The sequence below is a fragment of the Pteropus alecto genome, unplaced genomic scaffold, assembly GCF_000325575.1.
Source record: "Pteropus alecto unplaced genomic scaffold, ASM32557v1 scaffold2230, whole genome shotgun sequence".
NCBI classification, from domain to species: Eukaryota; Metazoa; Chordata; class Mammalia; order Chiroptera; family Pteropodidae; genus Pteropus; species Pteropus alecto.
In genome coordinates this window covers 19,661-38,277 of record NW_006430147.1, presented here as the reverse complement: position 1 = coordinate 38,277, position 18,617 = coordinate 19,661, and the positions used below count along the sequence as shown (strand labels likewise).

At 35.8% G+C, this 18,617-nt stretch overlaps 1 protein-coding gene across 2 annotated transcripts in view; it reads right to left on the bottom strand.

Annotated features, from left to right (window-relative positions):
• Positions 1-215: 215 nt before the first annotated feature.
• The window catches only part of SULT1C4 (sulfotransferase family 1C member 4), a 28,666-nt gene continuing 10,264 nt past the window's right edge, over positions 216-18,617 (bottom strand). Inside the window, exons 2-8 of one of the 2 annotated variants that reach the window (XM_006904775.3) lie at positions 7,116-7,304; positions 6,139-6,264; positions 5,529-5,626; positions 5,109-5,235; positions 4,808-4,902; positions 1,353-1,533; positions 216-430 (exon numbers count right to left, since the gene is read on the bottom strand). In XM_006904775.3, coding sequence (XP_006904837.1) covers positions 318-430; positions 1,353-1,533; positions 4,808-4,902; positions 5,109-5,235; positions 5,529-5,626; positions 6,139-6,264; positions 7,116-7,284 — 909 coding nt within the window. In that variant the 5' untranslated portion in view covers positions 7,285-7,304 and the 3' untranslated portion in view covers positions 216-317. Of the gene's footprint in view, positions 431-1,352; positions 1,534-4,807; positions 4,903-5,108; positions 5,236-5,528; positions 5,627-6,138; positions 6,265-7,115; positions 7,461-18,617 lie in introns of those variants that run through there. The other variant, XM_025046669.1, reaches the window with a different exon arrangement.

Sequence of the window (18,617 nt, the reverse complement as noted above, 5' to 3'; positions counted from 1 at the left end):
AAAGCATTTTGCAAGCACATGATCTGCAGAAAACTTAACTATAATGATAATTAGCAATGATGCCATATTTATAACTAGTAATTTATTGAACCTCTTTCCTTCCATATTGTTATTCTGCTCCCACCTTTGATAACTCTATCATTTTTTTTTTTTAGAATGAACAAAAGCGAACACAATAAACAACTAGTCTGAGAACCTGAGTCCAATATCATGTGGTCCAGGTAATAAAATTTTTATTGATCATTACCCAATAAATTGATTTGCATGATGGAAGGTTCACTGTACTGAACATCACCAAAACTTTTTTTTCTTCCTTACTAGAGTTGGAAGTGGAAAGTTAGACTGGTATTAGCCATTTTCTTCTTGTAGTCTTCATCAAATCTCTCGTTCTGAGCCACAGTAAAGTGATTTTTCCAGTCTCCAACTGCCCCTGAAACAGTCACATGGGAGAGTCAGTAGCTGCTGGAGGAATTCGTATTTCTTTACTCTCTTGTTTTTGGATGACTATTTCTACTCCACTCTCAGGAAGGGCTGTATGCAACAAGACATTACTCTTGCTGGCCTGTCACTTTCTCATCCTGAAGGAAAGAGGGATTCTTGTCTGATTCAGGGGACAGGGAGAGCCTGTGCACACTGAGCCACACTATTGGGGAGAATCAGATCACCACATTAAACAGCAGGTCTGAGGGGTTTCTTGTCTTTTTCTCCTGTTCTCTTGCATATCAAAGCCTGCTAGGTGCTTATGCTGCTAGCCTCTATGCTATAGACAGACCATGCAGGGCCTGTTTCTGGGAGAACTCGAGGTACAGTTTTGAGGAAGAAAACAAAAAAGATCACTCCAAATGTCCAATTTCAATCCCTGTTACCTTGTGCAGATTACTTTTTCTCTATAGCAGTTACCATTGTCTAACATCCTGTGTATTCTCTTTGTTTATTTTGTTTATGACTAAAATATGATTTGCATGATGGAAAGGATTTTTGTGTGTTTCCTCACTGCTCTGAACATTACCTAGAATAGTGCCTGGCACGAAAGTATTTTTGAAAGAATGAATCTAACTGATAGCATAGAGCCATTTATAAAATGGATTCTTTACTTCACTTGATTTAATTCATCTTATCAGCTAGAACTCTGGAGGGAAAGTGAGGATAAGGGTTTGGATTTAGACACCAAACCTCATTCTCCAATTGTGACTCAACATTGTTTTCATTTCATCTGTTGTTTCTTAAATACTTTCCCTAGAATCATTCATTATAGATCTTATTTTTCTTATCCATAGGAAAGAAAGCTCTCCTAAGGCTCTGAAATATCAGACAGTTCTTTTAAGATTGCGATTAAAAGAGGACATAAACACCTTTTCTCATGAATGGAGAAATAGAGTGGTTCATTATTTCAATAGGAAATGATGAATAGTTGGCCATTGGATTCTGCTTCATAATATTAAATGAAGTGTGATGGACAATTTTATCTAGAACTTTGTCATCTAGGTTCTTTCCAATGAATTCTGCAAGCTTCGAAATTTCATGCTTTGGGTTCTGTAATCGGAGTGAAAAAAAATGTGAAGATTTGATACAAAATAGTTGTAAAAGAATATTAAAAGAATTAATAACAGTAATCAGTAAAATGTCACGAGTTAAACATTTTTAAAAATCTTATCTCAGAAATGCTCAACTTTCCAGAAATGAATTATTTTAATATAGTAACCCAAATCTTTTCTTTTTATAAATTAGAATTATTAAGCTTTTTTGCTCTAAGATGGAAGCATTCACAAAAAAATGACATTCCTGTTTCACTATAGAATGTGTTAAGACTTACTTCCAAATATCCCGCTCAAGTCAGTTATGGTCTTGGTCAGCTAAATGTCAAACAGGGAGAGTCCATAGAATAATAATAAGAACAGAGAGATTGCAGAAACATGGGGGCAAACAATCTAAGACATGACTGAAAGGAGGCTGTCTCTTGTTTCCGACATTTGTAGAAATGCCCCCAGACATTGCTGTGGTGACGGGAGGATGGGAGAGGACTATTTTTGCACTCATGAGGCACCTAAGAGGCACCCATGGTTAATAACTCTAGTGTCCAGCATGTTCGGGTGGTTAGGTGTCTCTGAGAGGAACTCATTTCCAATGTAGCCACTGTTTTCTCATCACACAAGGGACACACAAGCCTGGGAAGCTGTGACCTTTGGGAAGTGCCCTATCTCTAGGAGTACTTGCAGGGGAGGGAAAGTGGAAAAGTTTACCCTTACAACTGTCTTCTGCTTTAAAATGAGCTTCTGTGGTACATATATACAATGGAATATTACTCAGCCATAAGAAGAGATGAAATACTGCCATTTGAGACAACATGGGTGGACCTCGTGATAATCATGCTAAGCGAAATAAGCCAGACAGAAAAAGTTGAAAATCACATGATATCACTTATATGTGGGATATAAACCTAAAGCAACAAATGAACAGGACAAACTAACAGAGACTCATGGGTATGGACTATAGACTAGTGGTTACCAGAGGGTAGGGGGTGAGGGAGGAGAGGGGAGGTAGATGGGGTAAAGGGAGTCAAATATAGGGATGTAGGAGGAGGGTGAAGTGAGTAAAGGGGATCAAATATATGGTAGCTGAAGGAAACTGGACTTTGGATGATAAACACACAATACAGTATACTAATGTCAAATTATAATGTACACCTGAAAATTATATAATTGTATTCACCAGTGTTACCCCAATAAACTTAATTTTCAAAAAGTAAAAAAAAAAAAAAAAAGGCTTCTGCTTAAAAATGCTTGGATGTCATATGTGCTTAATTTAATTGACTTATACAAAAAATGCTGAAAACTGTGAGCTTTGTGTGACTACAATGAGGGAAAATTCCAGAACGTGATTATAGGAATATTTAAGGGTTTTAGGGACTCTGAGTTTGGAAAGTTTGGACAACCTGTTTTAAAAAATATTTTCCTGGCACTCATAGTACATTAAGATCTATCCCAACATAAGAGTGCCATTCCCAGGGATATATCTTCTCATTGAAACTGCTATGACACATGGTGGGCGAGCATCACTTAGATGGAGTTGTCCTATTCTGAGTATAACAACACCTTTTCTTCTATGGACTCCCCAATTTGTCACTTCTGCTCATGAAAGAGTAACCTCTTCCCTTATACAACTCCCTGCCATAATATTCCCTAATCAAATATCTATATTAGAATTCTGTGATTAGGTAACTCTCTGAACTTAAATAGCAGATAGATAGATAGATAGATAGATAGATAGATAGATAGATAGATAGATAGATAGATAGATAGATAGTATTTCCTCAGAATATGAGCAATGAGAATCTCCTTATGTAAGCTTTTCTTTTATTTAGTTTTTCGGTGACCTATGTCACTCAAAACTTTTGTACCAAGTTAACAATAAAGGAGGGAATTTTATACTGATAACTATGTAGGTTTTTCTGATAGCTCTTTAATCATAGTTCTGAGGATACTAGAAATGTAATGACTTATGTTTTTTAAAAATATAGATTGCAATATAAACAAAACAAAAGAAGAACTCATAGATATAGGGAACAGACTGGTGGTTGCAGGAGGTTGGGGGTGGTGATGGTGGTGATGGTGTGTGAGATGGGTAAATGGGGCTCAAAAGGTACAAACTTCCATTTATAAAATAAATAAGTCCTGAGGATGTAATGTACAGCAGGGTGACTATAGTTAATAATACTGTATTTTATATTTGAAAGTTGCTAAGAGAGTAAATCTTAAAAATTCTCATCACAAGGAAAAAATTATAACTATATGTGGGATGAATGTTAACTAGACTTATTGTGATCATTTTGCAATGTATACAAATATCAAATCATTTTGTACACCTGAGACTAATATAATGTTATATGTCAATTATGTTGCAATTTAAAAAACAGAAAATCATTGTGTTTTTCACTCTTCAAAATTTTGTAGAAACAACTGGAAAAGCCTCATCTGTGATTGAACCCAAGACAAGTGCATCAAAACAAATGAGCATATGAATCCCCTAGAAATCTTGTAAAACTGTACCTTCTGCTTTAGCAGTCCTGGTGTGGGCTCTGAGAGCCCATGCAGCTATTCTACAAAGCATCTTTTGAGTACCAAAGCTTTCAATGATGAATTTAAGATCAGAGACTGTAATTCTTCACTGATCTCTGTATTCAGTGGAGTCACAAGTACTGAGTAGATTATCATTCACAACAAACTCCCATGAATATCATTTCATTTAGTCCTCATAACAGATGTTGGGGGAGTATATATTATATTTCCTTTTTGTATTTGAGGAAACTAAGTAAGTCTTGAAGATGTTAAGTGTCTTCATTAAGAATAATTTCCAGTAGGCAATAAAGCCAGAATTTGAATTCAAGAATTTTGACTCTAACTCATTAGTATTTTTCATTGCACCACAATTTCTTAAACTGTTTCTTGAAACTGATGTTCCTCAAGTACTGATGGAAAAAAATGTGTAGGAAAAATGTCTTACTCAAACAGAATTTTGAAATAGATATACAAAGAGGGGAAAAAAGATCATTCATAGATTGCCATCATCTGCCTAGAAGGAAAAGGGGTACCATACTCCACAGCACCAGGAAGTTGCAGGTGAGATGATGTGATACATAAACTCATGATATCCCATGTACATTTTTATGCATGGACAGTTGATAACCAATGAAATACAGCAATTTTCTGTTCCCTGTTTCAATCTGTGGGTCTCTGATGGGTTTCAAAATTTTTGACTTTAATGTTTTATGGTCAAATGGAGAAACACATTAGACACCACTGCCCCTCACCATCTTTAGCTCCTCATAGAAGAGGTAGAGAATGCGGTGTTGGTCTTTTGCTTCCCACCATCCTTTCACGTGGTCATACCAAGAACCCCAGCACACTGCAAGATGGGATGAAAAACAGGGTGATGAGTCACAGAAGTCCAATCACAGATATTCCACTGAAAAGAGAGTTCCTGCATGTCACATTGATGGTTCCTTTACATTAAAGACGGCATAGTCCCTTCTGTTCTAAGGCAATAATTCTTTCGTTTTAGAGTGTTTGAGGGTTTTGAGAAAGAAAGGAATCAAAGCTGAATTCTCTTACCTTTCCCAGTCAGAAAACTCTCAAAATACTCTTCCCAGGTTCCTGGAGCAGGAAGTGCTTTATTCATCCTGTGGAAATGGTAATAAGACACCATAGTGTCCTTGGGATTTCTTGCTACATAGATTATCTGGGAATGATGGGAGAGGGGAAGAAGTACAAACAAAGATTAGACCTCTATGTAGTTATTGCCCAGATAAATGATGTAAGGGTGGGTGCATTTCATACTGATGAATTTTTCTGATTCTGCACTCTTATGATCTTGGCATTTGTGAGAGGATTCATATCAGTTTGCATATTGATTATTGTGAAGAGGTGGATTCTTTTTCTTTAACAATAAGCAACGTATTTTAAAAGGAAATTGATTAAAGACCACTAAGGTCATCCTAAGGACTGCATCTCTGGATTCCTTTTGCTGTTTACCTTACAGTTTTTCTCTAGAAAGGATGGCGGCAGCAAGTTGATGGGAAGATGTGTTTTCAGGATTCGTGGCGAGGGCATTGCATTAGCTTGTTCCAAACCTGTAAAATAGATTTTTGATCACTTTCCACTGTTTTTCTCTATTTGCTTCAAAATATTGCTACTTTCATTATTCTACCTTAAGAACAATTGAACAATTCAAGACAGCTGAAAGAGCAGTGTAACTGTCTATAGATCTAATCTGAAAGAATATGTCTAACTTATGAATTAATGTTTTGACTAGAACAACTTTCAACCATAACAAACAACAAAGTGAATAAATAAGAACCTAACAAAGTCAAATCTTTCCACTCTGAAACTACTTGGGCTCATTCTTGTGGAGAAAAATTATTTTTTAATTGGAGAATCAAAACTTACTTTTGTATGAACAGTAATTCCATTAGACAATGTCTGAAGTATAACAATGGCTGGATATTGTTTTTTAAAAAAAGGAGAAATTCACAAAACCTATTAATAATTGTTTGAATGCCTAGAATTTTGAGAGGACTATTTGATAGTAAAAATTCTGAGTTTATATTTAAGACTATAGTCAGTGTGGCTCTTCAGTACTCACCAGATCCTAGAGATGGGATTATCCATTCAATGAAAGGAAATCGTACATGAATAGGTGCTCGTTTGCTATTGTCAACATCACCTTCATTTTGTATTAAGTCCACTATTTCTTGAGTCCATGTTGTTCCTTATTCCACATGGAAGATGAAGATACATAGACATTTACTATACTATATTCCTTAAAATATAATCAAATACTTGTTAGAAGATTTAGAGAATTTTTAAAACTTTTATGAGTTTATTTGAGACAAACTGACTATATACACTGGGAGTAAGATCTCAAATGCTCCCTATTAATGTGAATTTTAAAGCTAGGTTTATAATGCAATTCAGAAAATATCATTCTTTACCTCTTGTTTTATCATAATATGAATTTTTATAAAGACTAAAATTTCAAGTGGACCTTATAATCCATGGCTAAAAAAAGTTGTTGTTTTTTTTTCTGTCACAACCATTAATTTGATTTGATAGCCTATGGATTTAACTGCATTATTCTTTAGAAAGAGTAGTTCCTGGACCCTGATCAGGGAGAATTTTGAGGGCTTCTGTGGGCAGCTGAGGTGAAATCAGCATTGCAGAACAAAAGCCTCCCAAATTCTGGCCCAAATCAGCCTGGGATCCCCTTTATAGTTCACAAAGCAGCTTTTTACGAGATCTACAATAAGAGCCTGCATTCAAATAAAGAAATCAACAGCTCTGGTGCTTTTATTCTTGGCTATTTGATTCACTTTCTTCTGGGGAAGTAAAAAAATAATGTACATCACAGGAAGAATTAAAGTTTTAAAATTTGTAGGTCATTTTAATATTTCTTTGTGCAGTTTCGTTTTCACAAATGTTTGGTCTTAGCCCATATCACTTTGTGCAGTAAACAGTTTTCCACTCAAATCCAAATGTATTTTTTTAGTTCATTATTAATATATCTTTCCCACTTACCTTCCTAACTCTCTTCTTCACTTTTCTCTCTCCCCCTCCACTTACCTGCTTTAGGATAGGTAGAAATAAGCAGGTCATCAGGCTTGGCTTGGAAGTTCCAGATCTGATCCCATGTGTCACAGGTGGGCGTGGGTTGAAGAATTCCCTTCACATAGTCAGTAGTTAGGTGCTCTGTTCCATCAAATTTCAAGTCCTCCATTTTATTTAAGGTCATTAGTGTCAGAAATAAGAGAACTGTGACAGATAAAATTCAGTCAGCAGAAAGCTGTATTCCTGACATCTACAGAGAAGGGAACTAGGAGTTATTGTTTAGGACTCTGTTCGTAGGTGTTTTCCAAATGAGCTCCAGCCCTCTTCTCCAGTTAAATTGTGACATAATACCCAAGGCACTCAGAAATCTTGGCAGCTGTGTCATGTTCATGCTCAGTCCAGCTCTTCTGTATCAGTTTAACAAGAGTTTAACAAAGGGCCAAGTTGTTTATATATCGTATTTTCGTGTTCATAAAATAATTCTCAGATACTTGGCATTAATTGTTTCTTTTGAGAATTTTAAGCTAAATAAAAAGTCGAAGGAAATTTGACTATGAAATTGTAGATTGCAACATAGAATAATTTCCCTGAAAGGCCGAAAGGAAATTCCTGTGGGCTGTTAACAATGAGGTCCTAGATTTGAATCTCACATCACAAATATCTGAAAGGGTCAACTTTGCTATTTTTAAGAGTAAAATAAACAATGCTCATTAGTGGTTTCCTTCCTTTTGTAGCTTGTTTCATATCAGTATCAGTAGGAATCTCATCACAGCTATTAAAACATGTATGAGTCACAACTAAAATGGATGCAAAAACTCTGGAGTTAGAGAAGATGGTGGTTGTGTTAGGACACACACCCATTTGCTTCTTCCAAAGTATGCCTTGTTTTCTTAAAAGGCTTAGTGTTTATTTATCCTGCTTGCTCCTTTTCTTGGAAACATTCCTGACTCTTCCCTGAGTTTTGATTTTCCTCTTTGTTAAACCACAACCTTTTCTCTGCTGATCATCTCTAAAACAAGCCAGATTCCTTTTAGTTTTTAACTGCTAAGTATTATAAAGTCACCCACCCAGTTTCTCTGTCTCTTCTTGTGATTTAATAAAGAATATATCTAGACTTTGTCCCTGATTTCTGGCACATAGTTTCAGAAACCCTTGGCAGTTCCTGAGTGATTGGAGTGTCTTTGATTATTCATAATGAGTCCCTATCAACCATATGACTACTGGTGGGTCCTTAGATAGTTTCAGAGGAGGGGCTGGCTACACCAGAAAGATCATACACATGATTAGAGAGTTAGAACTTTCAGTCCCATCCCCAATCTCCAAGAAGGGAAAAGGGTCTAGAGATTGAGTTCAATCATGTGGCCAAAGACATGATAAGACCCCAGTAAAACTCTGGACACCGCAGCTCAACAGTTTCCTGGTTGGTGAGCAAAGTGATGTTCTTGGAAGCTGACATGATGAGATACCATGGAAAAGGGCCTAGAAACTCTGTGCTCCCTCTTCTCTAAGACTTTGACCTACGTGGCTCTTCTATTCAACTGTTCCTGATCTTTATCCTTTATGATAAAACTGTAATTGTAAGTATAGTGCTTTCAGTGAGTTCTGTGAGTCATTATTAAACCTAACGGGGTCATGGGAACCCCCAAATTTATAGCTGGTTAGTCAGAAGTGCATGTGGTCCCAAGACTTGTGGCTGGCATCTGAAGTGGGGTAGTCTTCTGAAAGACTTGGCCCTTAACTTGAGAGGTCTGCAGCAGCTATAGGTGGTTAGTGTCACATTTAAATTGTAGGACACCCAGTTGGTGTCAGAGATTGCTGTTGGAACACTCTTTGGCTCCTGGTAACCTCAATGGCTTTCTCAGAATGGTCTCAGAGAATGGTCTCTTTCCAGCAGTCAGGATTTAACTTCTCGCTTAAAAACGTTCCACCCAAACCTTTATAGGATCCCACAAGGGCCTTTATGTAGAGTCTTCTGCCTATACCTTACGTTATGCCACACTCACTGCCTCTCACAGAGCTTCCAAAAAAAATGCTTTGTCTATCCTGACAAGCACCAGGCTCCCTCCTGCATTCTTGACACTGCCTTTATTTTCGTGGTATTCTCTTTAGCTCTTATATGTGGGGTTCTTGTTTGGTTCTTTGATATTCTTCGAGTCTTCTTTAACATCTTCCTTAAATGTCCCCTTTCTGGAGAGGGCTTCCTTGAACTTTATTGTCATCAGAAGTAAGTTTCAATTTCTTTGCTTGTAGTACTTTTCCTTCCTTTAGACTCACTATCAAAATTTAGTTTGTTTTTTTTTTTTTAAATTGAAGTGACATTGGTTTATAACATTATGTAAATTTTAGGTGTGCAATGTTATAATTTGACATCTGTATATCCTGCATCATTCTCACCACCAAAAGTCTAGTTTCTATCTGTCGCCATGTATTCAACCTCCTTTATTTTATTTGCCTTCTCTCTACCTCCTTTCCCCTCTGGTAACCACTGATATGTTGTCTGCCTTATGAATCTGTTCATGTGTTTATTTGTTTTGTTTTTCTTTTTTTTAAATATACAATGAAGAAGTGAAGTCATATGATATTTGTCTTTTTTCATCTGACTTATCACACTAAGCATAATACCCTCAGGGTCTATTCATGTTGTTATAAATGGCAGGATTTCACCTTTTTATTGCTGAGTAAGTAGTCCATTGTACACACACACAAACACACATAATTATATCTTTCTTATCCAACTATCCATCTACAGACACTTAGGTTGTTTCCATTTCTTGGCTTTTGTAAATAATGCTGCAGTGAACATAGGCGTGAATACATTTTTTCAAATTAGTATTTTTCTATTCTTTGGATAAACATTTAGAAGTGGAATAGCTGGGTCATACAGTAGTTCTATTCTTAATTTTTTGAGAGATCTCCATACTGTTTTCCATGGTGGCTGTACAGCAGGTTCTTTCATTATAACATTGATGAGATGCCTTAAGAACTTATCTCTTGATTCTATCAATTAGCTTATGGTAAAATTAGGTCATTATATGTTTTTTTTCTCTTAAAGTAGAAGAACCTATCAATGACATTAAGTGAGAAATTAACTATAATAATTTATATCCCTACCAACAGCGTGCAAGAGTTCCCTTTTCTCCACATCCTAGTTGGCACTTTTTCTTATTTATTTATTTATTTATTTGATAATTGCCATTCCAACAGGTGTGAGGTGATATCTTATTATAGCTTTGATTTGCATATCTCTAATAATTAGTGATGTTGAACTTCTTTTCATGTGCTTTTTGGCCCCCCTTATGTCTTTTTTGAAAAAATGTCTACTCAGATTCTCTGCCCATTTTTAAATCATGTCTTGTTATTGCTGTTGCTTAGTTGTCTGTGTTCTTTGTATAGATTGGTTATTAACCTCTTATCAGATGCACGATTTGCAAATACTTTCTACCATTTAGTAGGTCACTTTTTCATTTTGTTGATAGTTTTCTTTGCTGTACCGAAGCTTTTTGGTTTGATGTAGTCCCATTTATTTATTTTTGCTTTGTTTTCCTTGTCGTTAGAGTTGAATCCACAAAGATATCTCTAAGATATTTAATAAGGAGCTAGCCATCTACCTTTTCTTCCTTTTACATGGTTTCAGACTTTATGTTCAAGTCTTTCATTCATTTTCAGTTAATTTTCACGTATGGTATAAGATAGTAGCCTAGTTTCATTCTTTTGCATACGGCTGTCCAGCCTTCTTAATACTATTTACTGAAGAGAGTCTCCTTTCTCCATTGTATGTTCTTGAATCCTTTGTCATAAGTTAGTTGTCCATATGTGTGTATGTATTTCTGGGCTCTTGATTCTGTTCCATTAATTTGTGTGTCTGTTTTCTGCCAATACCACACATACTGTTTTGGTCACTATAGCTTTGTAGTATAGTATGAAATATGAATAAACAAACTAATTACTTTTCCTCAGGATTGCTTTGACTATTCTGGGTGTTTTGTTGTCCTATACAAATTTTAGGACTTTTTCTGGTTCTATTTCTGGAAACATGCTATTAGAATTTTGATAGGGATTGCATTGACTCTGTAGATTGCTTCAGGTAACATGAACATTTTAACAATGTTAATTTTTCCAATCCATGATTGCGGAATATTTTTGCATTTTTTCATGTGTCTTCTTCAATTACTTTCAACAACATCTTATCATTTTCAGTGTACAGATCTTTTATCTACTTAGTTAAATTTATTTCTAGGTATTTTATTCTTTCTTTTGCAATTGTAAATGGGATTTTTAAAAAAATTATCTGGTTTTTTGTTGTTAGTGTATAGAAACACAAAAGACTTTCATGTATTGATTTCATGTCCTGCAAGTTTACTGTATTATGTTTGTTATTTCTAATAGTTTTTTTTTTTATATGTGTGGAGTCTTTAGGGGTTTCCATATATAAAATTATGTCATCCACAAATAGTGACAGCTTCACTTCTTGCTTTCCAATTTTAATGCTTTTTGTATCTTTTCATTCCTGATTGCTCTAACAGTCTGTTCAATAGCGGTGAAGGTGGGCATTCTCGTCTTGTTCCTGATCTAAGAGGAAAAACTTCGTTTTTCATTATTGAATATGATACTAGCTATGGGTTTGTCACATATGGTCTTTATTTTTTTGATATACATTTCTTCTATACCCATTTTATTGAGCTTTTAAAATCATAAATATATGTTTAATCTTGTAAAATGCTTTTCCTGCATATATTGAGATGATTAAATGATTTTTATTCTTCATTTTGTTAATGTGGTACATTACCTTCATTGATCTGTGGACTCTAAACCACTTTTGCGTCCCTGGAATAAAGCCTACTTGATCATGTGTTTAGATTCTTTTAATGTATTGTATTAAGTTTAGTAATACTTAGTTGAAAATTTTTGCATTTATGTTCATCGGAGATATTAGTCTGTAGCTTTCTCTTTTTGGTTTTCTTTGTCTGGTTTTGTTATTAGGGTAATGTTGGCCTTGTAAAATTAATTAGGAAGCTTTCCCTCCTCTTCAGTTTTTTGGAAGCGTATTAGAAGGATAAGTATTAAATCTTCTTTGAATATTTGTTAGAATTCACCAGTGAAGCTGTCTGGTCCTACATAGACTCTTGTTATTTGGGAAGTTTTTGATTACTGTTTCAATCTCCTTATTAATGAATGGTCTATTCAGATTTTCTATTTTTTTATGATCCGGTTTTGGAAGGTTGTATGATTTGAAGAATTTAATTTCCATTATATTTTCTAATTTTTTGGCATGTAGCTACTTATAGTAGTGTCTTATGATTCTTTATATTTCTGTGATATGCATTATAGCTTTTCTTTTATTTCTTATTTTAGTTATTTGAGCCTTCTCTCTTTATGTCTTAGTGAATCTAGCTAAAGGTTTATCAATTTTGTTTATGTTTTCAAAGAACCAGCTCATAGTTTTATTGATCGTTCCATTGTCTTTCTGGTCTCTATTTCATTTATTTCTGCTCTGATTTTTATTATTTTCTTCTCTCTACTGACTTTGGGATTAGTTTGTTCTTCTTTTCCTAATTTCTTTAGGTGTAATATTAGAATGTTTATTTGAGATTTTTCTTTTTTCTTGAAGTAGGCCTGTATTGCTGTAAGCTTTCCTCTTAATACTGCTTTTGCTGAATCTCATAGTATTTGGTATGTCATATTTCCATTTTTATTTGTTTCGATGTATTTTTTAAAATTTCTTCTTTGATTTCCTCATTGACTCACTTGTTGTTTGGTAGCATGTCATTTGTACTCCACATATTTGTGATTTTCCCCGTTTTTCTCTTGTAGTTGATTTCGAGTTTCATATCTTTGTGGTTGGAAAAGATGCTTGTTATGATTTCATTCTGAAGTTTATCGAGACTTGTTTTGCATCTCAATGATTGGTCAGTCCTTGAGAATGTTTCATATGTATTTGAGCAGAATATGTATTCTGTTGCTGTTGGAAGGAATGTCGTGTATGTGTGTGTGTGTGTGTGTGTGTGTGTGTGTGTGTGTGTAATTTCATTTCAGGCCACCATTCCTTGTGTTTTTGCTAGATGATCTAGACATTGATGTAATTTCGCTGTTAAACTTCCATATAATTATTGAGTTACTATCAATTTCTTCCTTTAAGTCTGTTAATATTTGCTTTATATATTTTGGTGCTTCTATCATGGGTGCATATATATTGATAAATGTTATGTTGTATCAATAGATTGTACCCTTTATTATTACATAATGTCTATCTTTGTCTCTTGTTCCATTTTTTGTCTTGAAGTCTTTTTTTTGTTTTGTTTTTTATATAAGTATGGCTACACCCACTTTGTTTTGGCTACTGTTAGCTTGGAATATCATCTTCCATTTTATTTACTTGCCTTTAGAGCTGAGATCAGTCTCCTGCAGGCAGCATATAGCTGGGTCTTGTTTTTTAATCCGTCCATCTATTCTGTGTCTTTTGTTTGATAAATTCATTCCTTTTGCATTTAGGGTAATTATTGACATATGAGTGCTCACTACTGTAATTTTATCTCTTGTCTTCTGCTTTCTTTTTATCTTGTACTTTGTTCATTTGTATTTTCCCTTATATTTCTGTCTGCCATTTTAGTTTGGTGGTTTTCTATGATATTTTCCTCTTATTTCATGTTTTATATCTCTGCTCTGGATTTTTTGTTTTGTTGTTACTATATGGTTTGTATAAAATGTCTGATAAATTTTTTTTAAAAACCTTTTTCTGCTGATAGTGTCTTATCCTTATTTGCTTATATAAGTTCAGTCTTTTCCATCTTCCCCTTTTATGTTGTTATTGTCACAGATTCCCTTTTTTTATGTTGTGAATTTATTACCAAATGAAGTAGTTATTTTTAATGTTTTTTTCTTTAATCTTTATGCTAAACTTTAGTAACTAACACACTATTTTGAAATAGCTTCACAGTTTTCTGATTTTCTCTGTCTGTCATATTATTCAAAGTTTTGTATAATTTTGCTTTCTCATTTTTGTTAAATGAACTTTTGTCAACATTTCTCACAAGGCAGGTCTAGTGGAGGTAAATTTCCTCAGCTTTTGTTTGTCCAGTAAAATCTTTATTTCTCTTTTATATCTGAAAGATAACTGTGCTGGGTATAATATTTTGGGCTGATAGAGTTTATCTTTCAGTATTTTGAATATGTCATTCCATTCTCTCTTGGCTTATAGAGTTTCTGCTAAGAAATCTGCTGGTAATATAATGGGGGTAGCTTTGTAAGTTACTACTCTCCCCTCCTCCCCAGAAGCCTTCAAAAATCTTTGTCATTGACTTTTGACAGTTTTCATATAATATGTCTTAGAGAATGTCTTTTTGTATTGAGATAATTATGTGTTCTATTAGTTTTATGGATTTGTATATCTAGTCATTTCCCCAGGTATAGAAAGTTGTCAGCTATTATTTCTTTAAATACACTCATGGCTCTCTTTCTCTCTCCTCTCCTACTGGTATAACTATTATTCTTATGTTGCTTTTTCTAATTGAGTTGGATAGTTCTCATAGAGTTTCTTCTTTTCTTTAGGTATTATTTATCTCTCTCCTTCACCTGAATTATTTCTAGATTATGATCTTCAAGCTCAATAATTCTCTCTTCCATATGGTCTGCTCTATTTACAATGCTTGTTAATGCATTCCTCATCTCATTTACTGAGTTCTTCAGCTCCAGTACTTGTTTTTGGTTCTTTTTTAGATTTTCAATCTCTTTGATAAAGTACTCCTGTTCATTACTTTTATTCTTGAGCTCATTGAATGTCCTGAATTTTCTTTTAGCTCACTGAGTTTCTGGACAGCTACTACTTTGAATTCTCTATCAGGTAGGTAGCAATCTTCCATTATTTTAAGTTTAGTTTCTAGACAATTCTCATTTTCTTTTTGTGATACCGTTGAACTGTAACTTTTCATGGTGCTTGATTAATTCTTCTTTTGCCAGACTACATGAAATAATGAACATCTTTTTGAATCACATCCAGTTATATTTGAGAGTTGGAACTTTTCACTTTTCACTGCCTTTGCTGCTTGTGCCTCTGAGGTTGCTGATGCCTTGCTGTTATCAGTGCTGCCATGTCATGGGTACCACCACTGTTCCCAGAGACTCCACTCTTAGGCACCCTACAGTTCCCAGAGCTTCTGATTGCATGTGCTGCCATGATTCTCAGAGCCTCTCTGGTCTTAGGTGCTGGCACTGTTTCTGTAGCCACAGACTGCAGGCACCACTGATACTGTTACCTGCACCAAGACCTTGATTGTGGGCCCCCTGCTGGGAAGGCTGAGTTTGCAATCACTACTGGTGCTGGGGATGGGGTAGGCCTGGGTCTTGGGTAGTATCTTGGTTCTTGGAGCCTCCAGTCTCTGGTACCACCTCGGTTCCTGGAGCCTTCGATCTTGGGTTCCAATGAGGTTCCTTCAACCTTTAGTCACAGGTTCTACCACCACTGCCTTCTGGTTCTATCACCTCCAGGCGGTCCAATTAACCCACCTTCAGATGTAGAGATTTATGAATCTCTCAGGTGTCCCGGTATGGCATGCAGAAGATCCAGTGTTGGGTTACAGATATCCTAAGGGTTTTAATATAAAGGGGTAGACTCATGCTGCTATGATGGTGACAACACTCCTTGAAAATTTATTTTTTCTTGTTTATTTATTAACATTTTCTGTCTCCTTCCCGACACTCTAAGGCATGTGAAACATGACCTGGGCTCTGTCTTGTTTTCTCACTATACACCACCTCTATGCATATGGCTTAGTATTCTAGTATTTCTTGAGAGAAAAAATGAATAAAACTAAATAGAAAGTTGAAGTAAAGAGTTTTTTGAGCCACCAATGTTGTGGGGATTAGGTGAGCCTAGTGGCTGTGACTTGGCAGTCTACAGACAGAAGTCAGGAATCAAAATGCCTGCATTCTAATCCTACACCAACTCCTAGTAACTGTGAGCCTTGGACAAATTACTAAACCTCTCCGTCCTTGCACGTCACACTTTCCTTATGCATAAGTACATGGGGAATTAAATAGTGTGTTTGGTGCTTGGCAACAGGAAAATGTTCAATAAACTTCAGTTATTAATAATGATCACTGACTATAGTTCGCTATTTTTTATATAACCCACATTCTGGATATGACCTTAGAAAAGAGAAATTCTTTGGCTTTTCCTCTCCTTCAGCCCCTCCCCATTGACGGTAATGAGATAAATGGACACTTGGGACACAGACTGCCAGCTAGAATTCTTGGCATTCATATGCATTTAAAAAGACTTCTAGAATTATCTATAATTTTTCAGTTAAATTCCTTTCGATGATTACAGTTCTGTGTGCCAATAGAATGGAGGAGGTTTAACAATATCTTAGCAGTTTTGTCTAGTACATTGTGTGCTAGCAATGGTGGCTGGGGAGACAGGGAGGATATGTTCTCTATCCCAAAAGAGGACTGTATAGGGTTGAAAATAAACCCAGGAAAAGTTCAGTGTTTCAAATGGTTTGAAAAATTATTGTGACTACACGATTCATTCTTATTCTCATTTAATGTTTTTACTCAATAACACTTTCTCACAGGTCAGGGAAATTAAATAACATGTTGTACTTGGATATTATAAAAATAAATTGATGCTGAGTTTACATTTGACGATTATTGTTTGGAATTCTAAATATTTGGGTTTGAATCGAAACTGCCCCTTAATAGTTGTGTAATCTTTTAGTTCTTTAATCTCTTCTGAGCCCTTTTAACCTGTAACTATTCCCTGAGCATCTTCTTTTTTTCTCTTTTTTTCTTTTTTCTTTTTTTCTTTTGACCTGTCACTGTTTTCTTCTGGCTGTGGAGAGAAGATTCCAACTCTATGTGCACTCTTTGGAGGTATGAGTTGCAAACTAGTGGGTTGTTCAGGCATCGAATGTGATTTGTTTGAAAAAATTAGACTGGGCATCTAATTTGGTTTTCTTAGGAAAAGCCAATGCTGGTTACTTTCTTTAATCAGGTCCTTGCTTGTATATTTTGACAAAAGGAATATGTCTAAAATATACTTTGGTTCAGTAAACTGTTTTAAAAAACAACTATTGGAAAGTAAGCTAAGCTTACATTGAATAAAATGGAATTGAAACTGTCTTCATTCTTTGCATAATATTGAGCTTATGTTCATTATAACTGCCTCATTTTTTATCCAATCCTTTAATCCACATCAGGTGGAAAAAGGAACAACAAGACCATAATCAGTAAGACTGCAACCACATCCAGATTGTGCAAAGATTGAGAAACACCTATGGTTTATCCAGAATTTGTTTCTATTCCACCTTCTTCTATTTAGACTGCCTCGTATTCATTCTATTTGCAGTACTCTTTCCAGAAGTTGAATAGGGGGAGAAAATGAAACTCAAATAAATTGTATTAATATTTTCTACTTTAATCAACTTTAGAGATTGGAATTAATTATAATATACAATGGAGTGAAGTAAGGATTAGGAAAATTTTAATTAAGGTAATTCTTAAAAACATAAACCCAAGAATCCTTTACATTCTTGGGAAAATAAAAAGCTGTGTCGAAATACAGAACACCTAGCTAGACTGGAATTCCAGATAAACAATGGATGAATTTTTAGTACAAAAATATCTCATGCTGTGCTGGCTGGAAAATTACTGTGTGGCTATTGCCCATGGGAACATAGGCTGTCACCCATAGGAACATAACATTCTAACAATAAGCTTTCTGCTTCTGTACCCCCTCTTGCACACCTGACCTGTGGGTTGACAGGTAGTGAATAGAAGAAAAATAGACCTTTGTGTTCAGACAGAATGAAGAATGGGATTTGAGGCTTAAAAACCCTGTACCTCTACATTTCGGGGCTGCTTTATTTGGGGTCTGTGCACCCCTGCCAGACCCAGCTGGCTGAATAAAGAGCATGTTTCCTATAACTCACTGAGTTCTGGTGGTCCTTGTGTCTTTCGGGGGCTGGTGGCTACAACATTTGGAGGCCCCAGAGAGATCTCGGGGAGTGGCCCTGGGATCTAAGACTGGACTGGCCTCCAAAGCGGTTGCTGTCCCTGTTACGGATGCAAAGGGGTGGCCAACCTGAGACGTTCCAGGGCCCTTGAATGCCGCAGTGGGTTTAATGCAATCGTCAAGGACGCAACTTTCAGGGCACGCTCTTTGTTCCTGGTTTCCACGAGAATCGGGAATCTGGAATCTCTGAGGCCTCGGCGTCAGGATAAAAGGTACCTTTCTGTTTCTGTTGACCGGTCATTGGGGGTCCGTGGAGAGACGACGCAGTCACATCTCCCGGACCATGGCCAGGCCGTGGGACGCCACCTCCTGTTGTCAGGTTCTGTTTATTGTCTCTCGTCTTGTCTAGGTTGTAGGTGGCGGACTTCTCTGGGTCCACCTACACCTCAGTAATTGTTCTCGTCTGAGTGTATGTTTTGTGTTTTCTGCGCAAGCGATGGGGGGAAGCCAGAGTTTACAGAAGACACCCTTGGGGTGTCTCCTGCGACATTTCAAAGAAGGGTTTATAG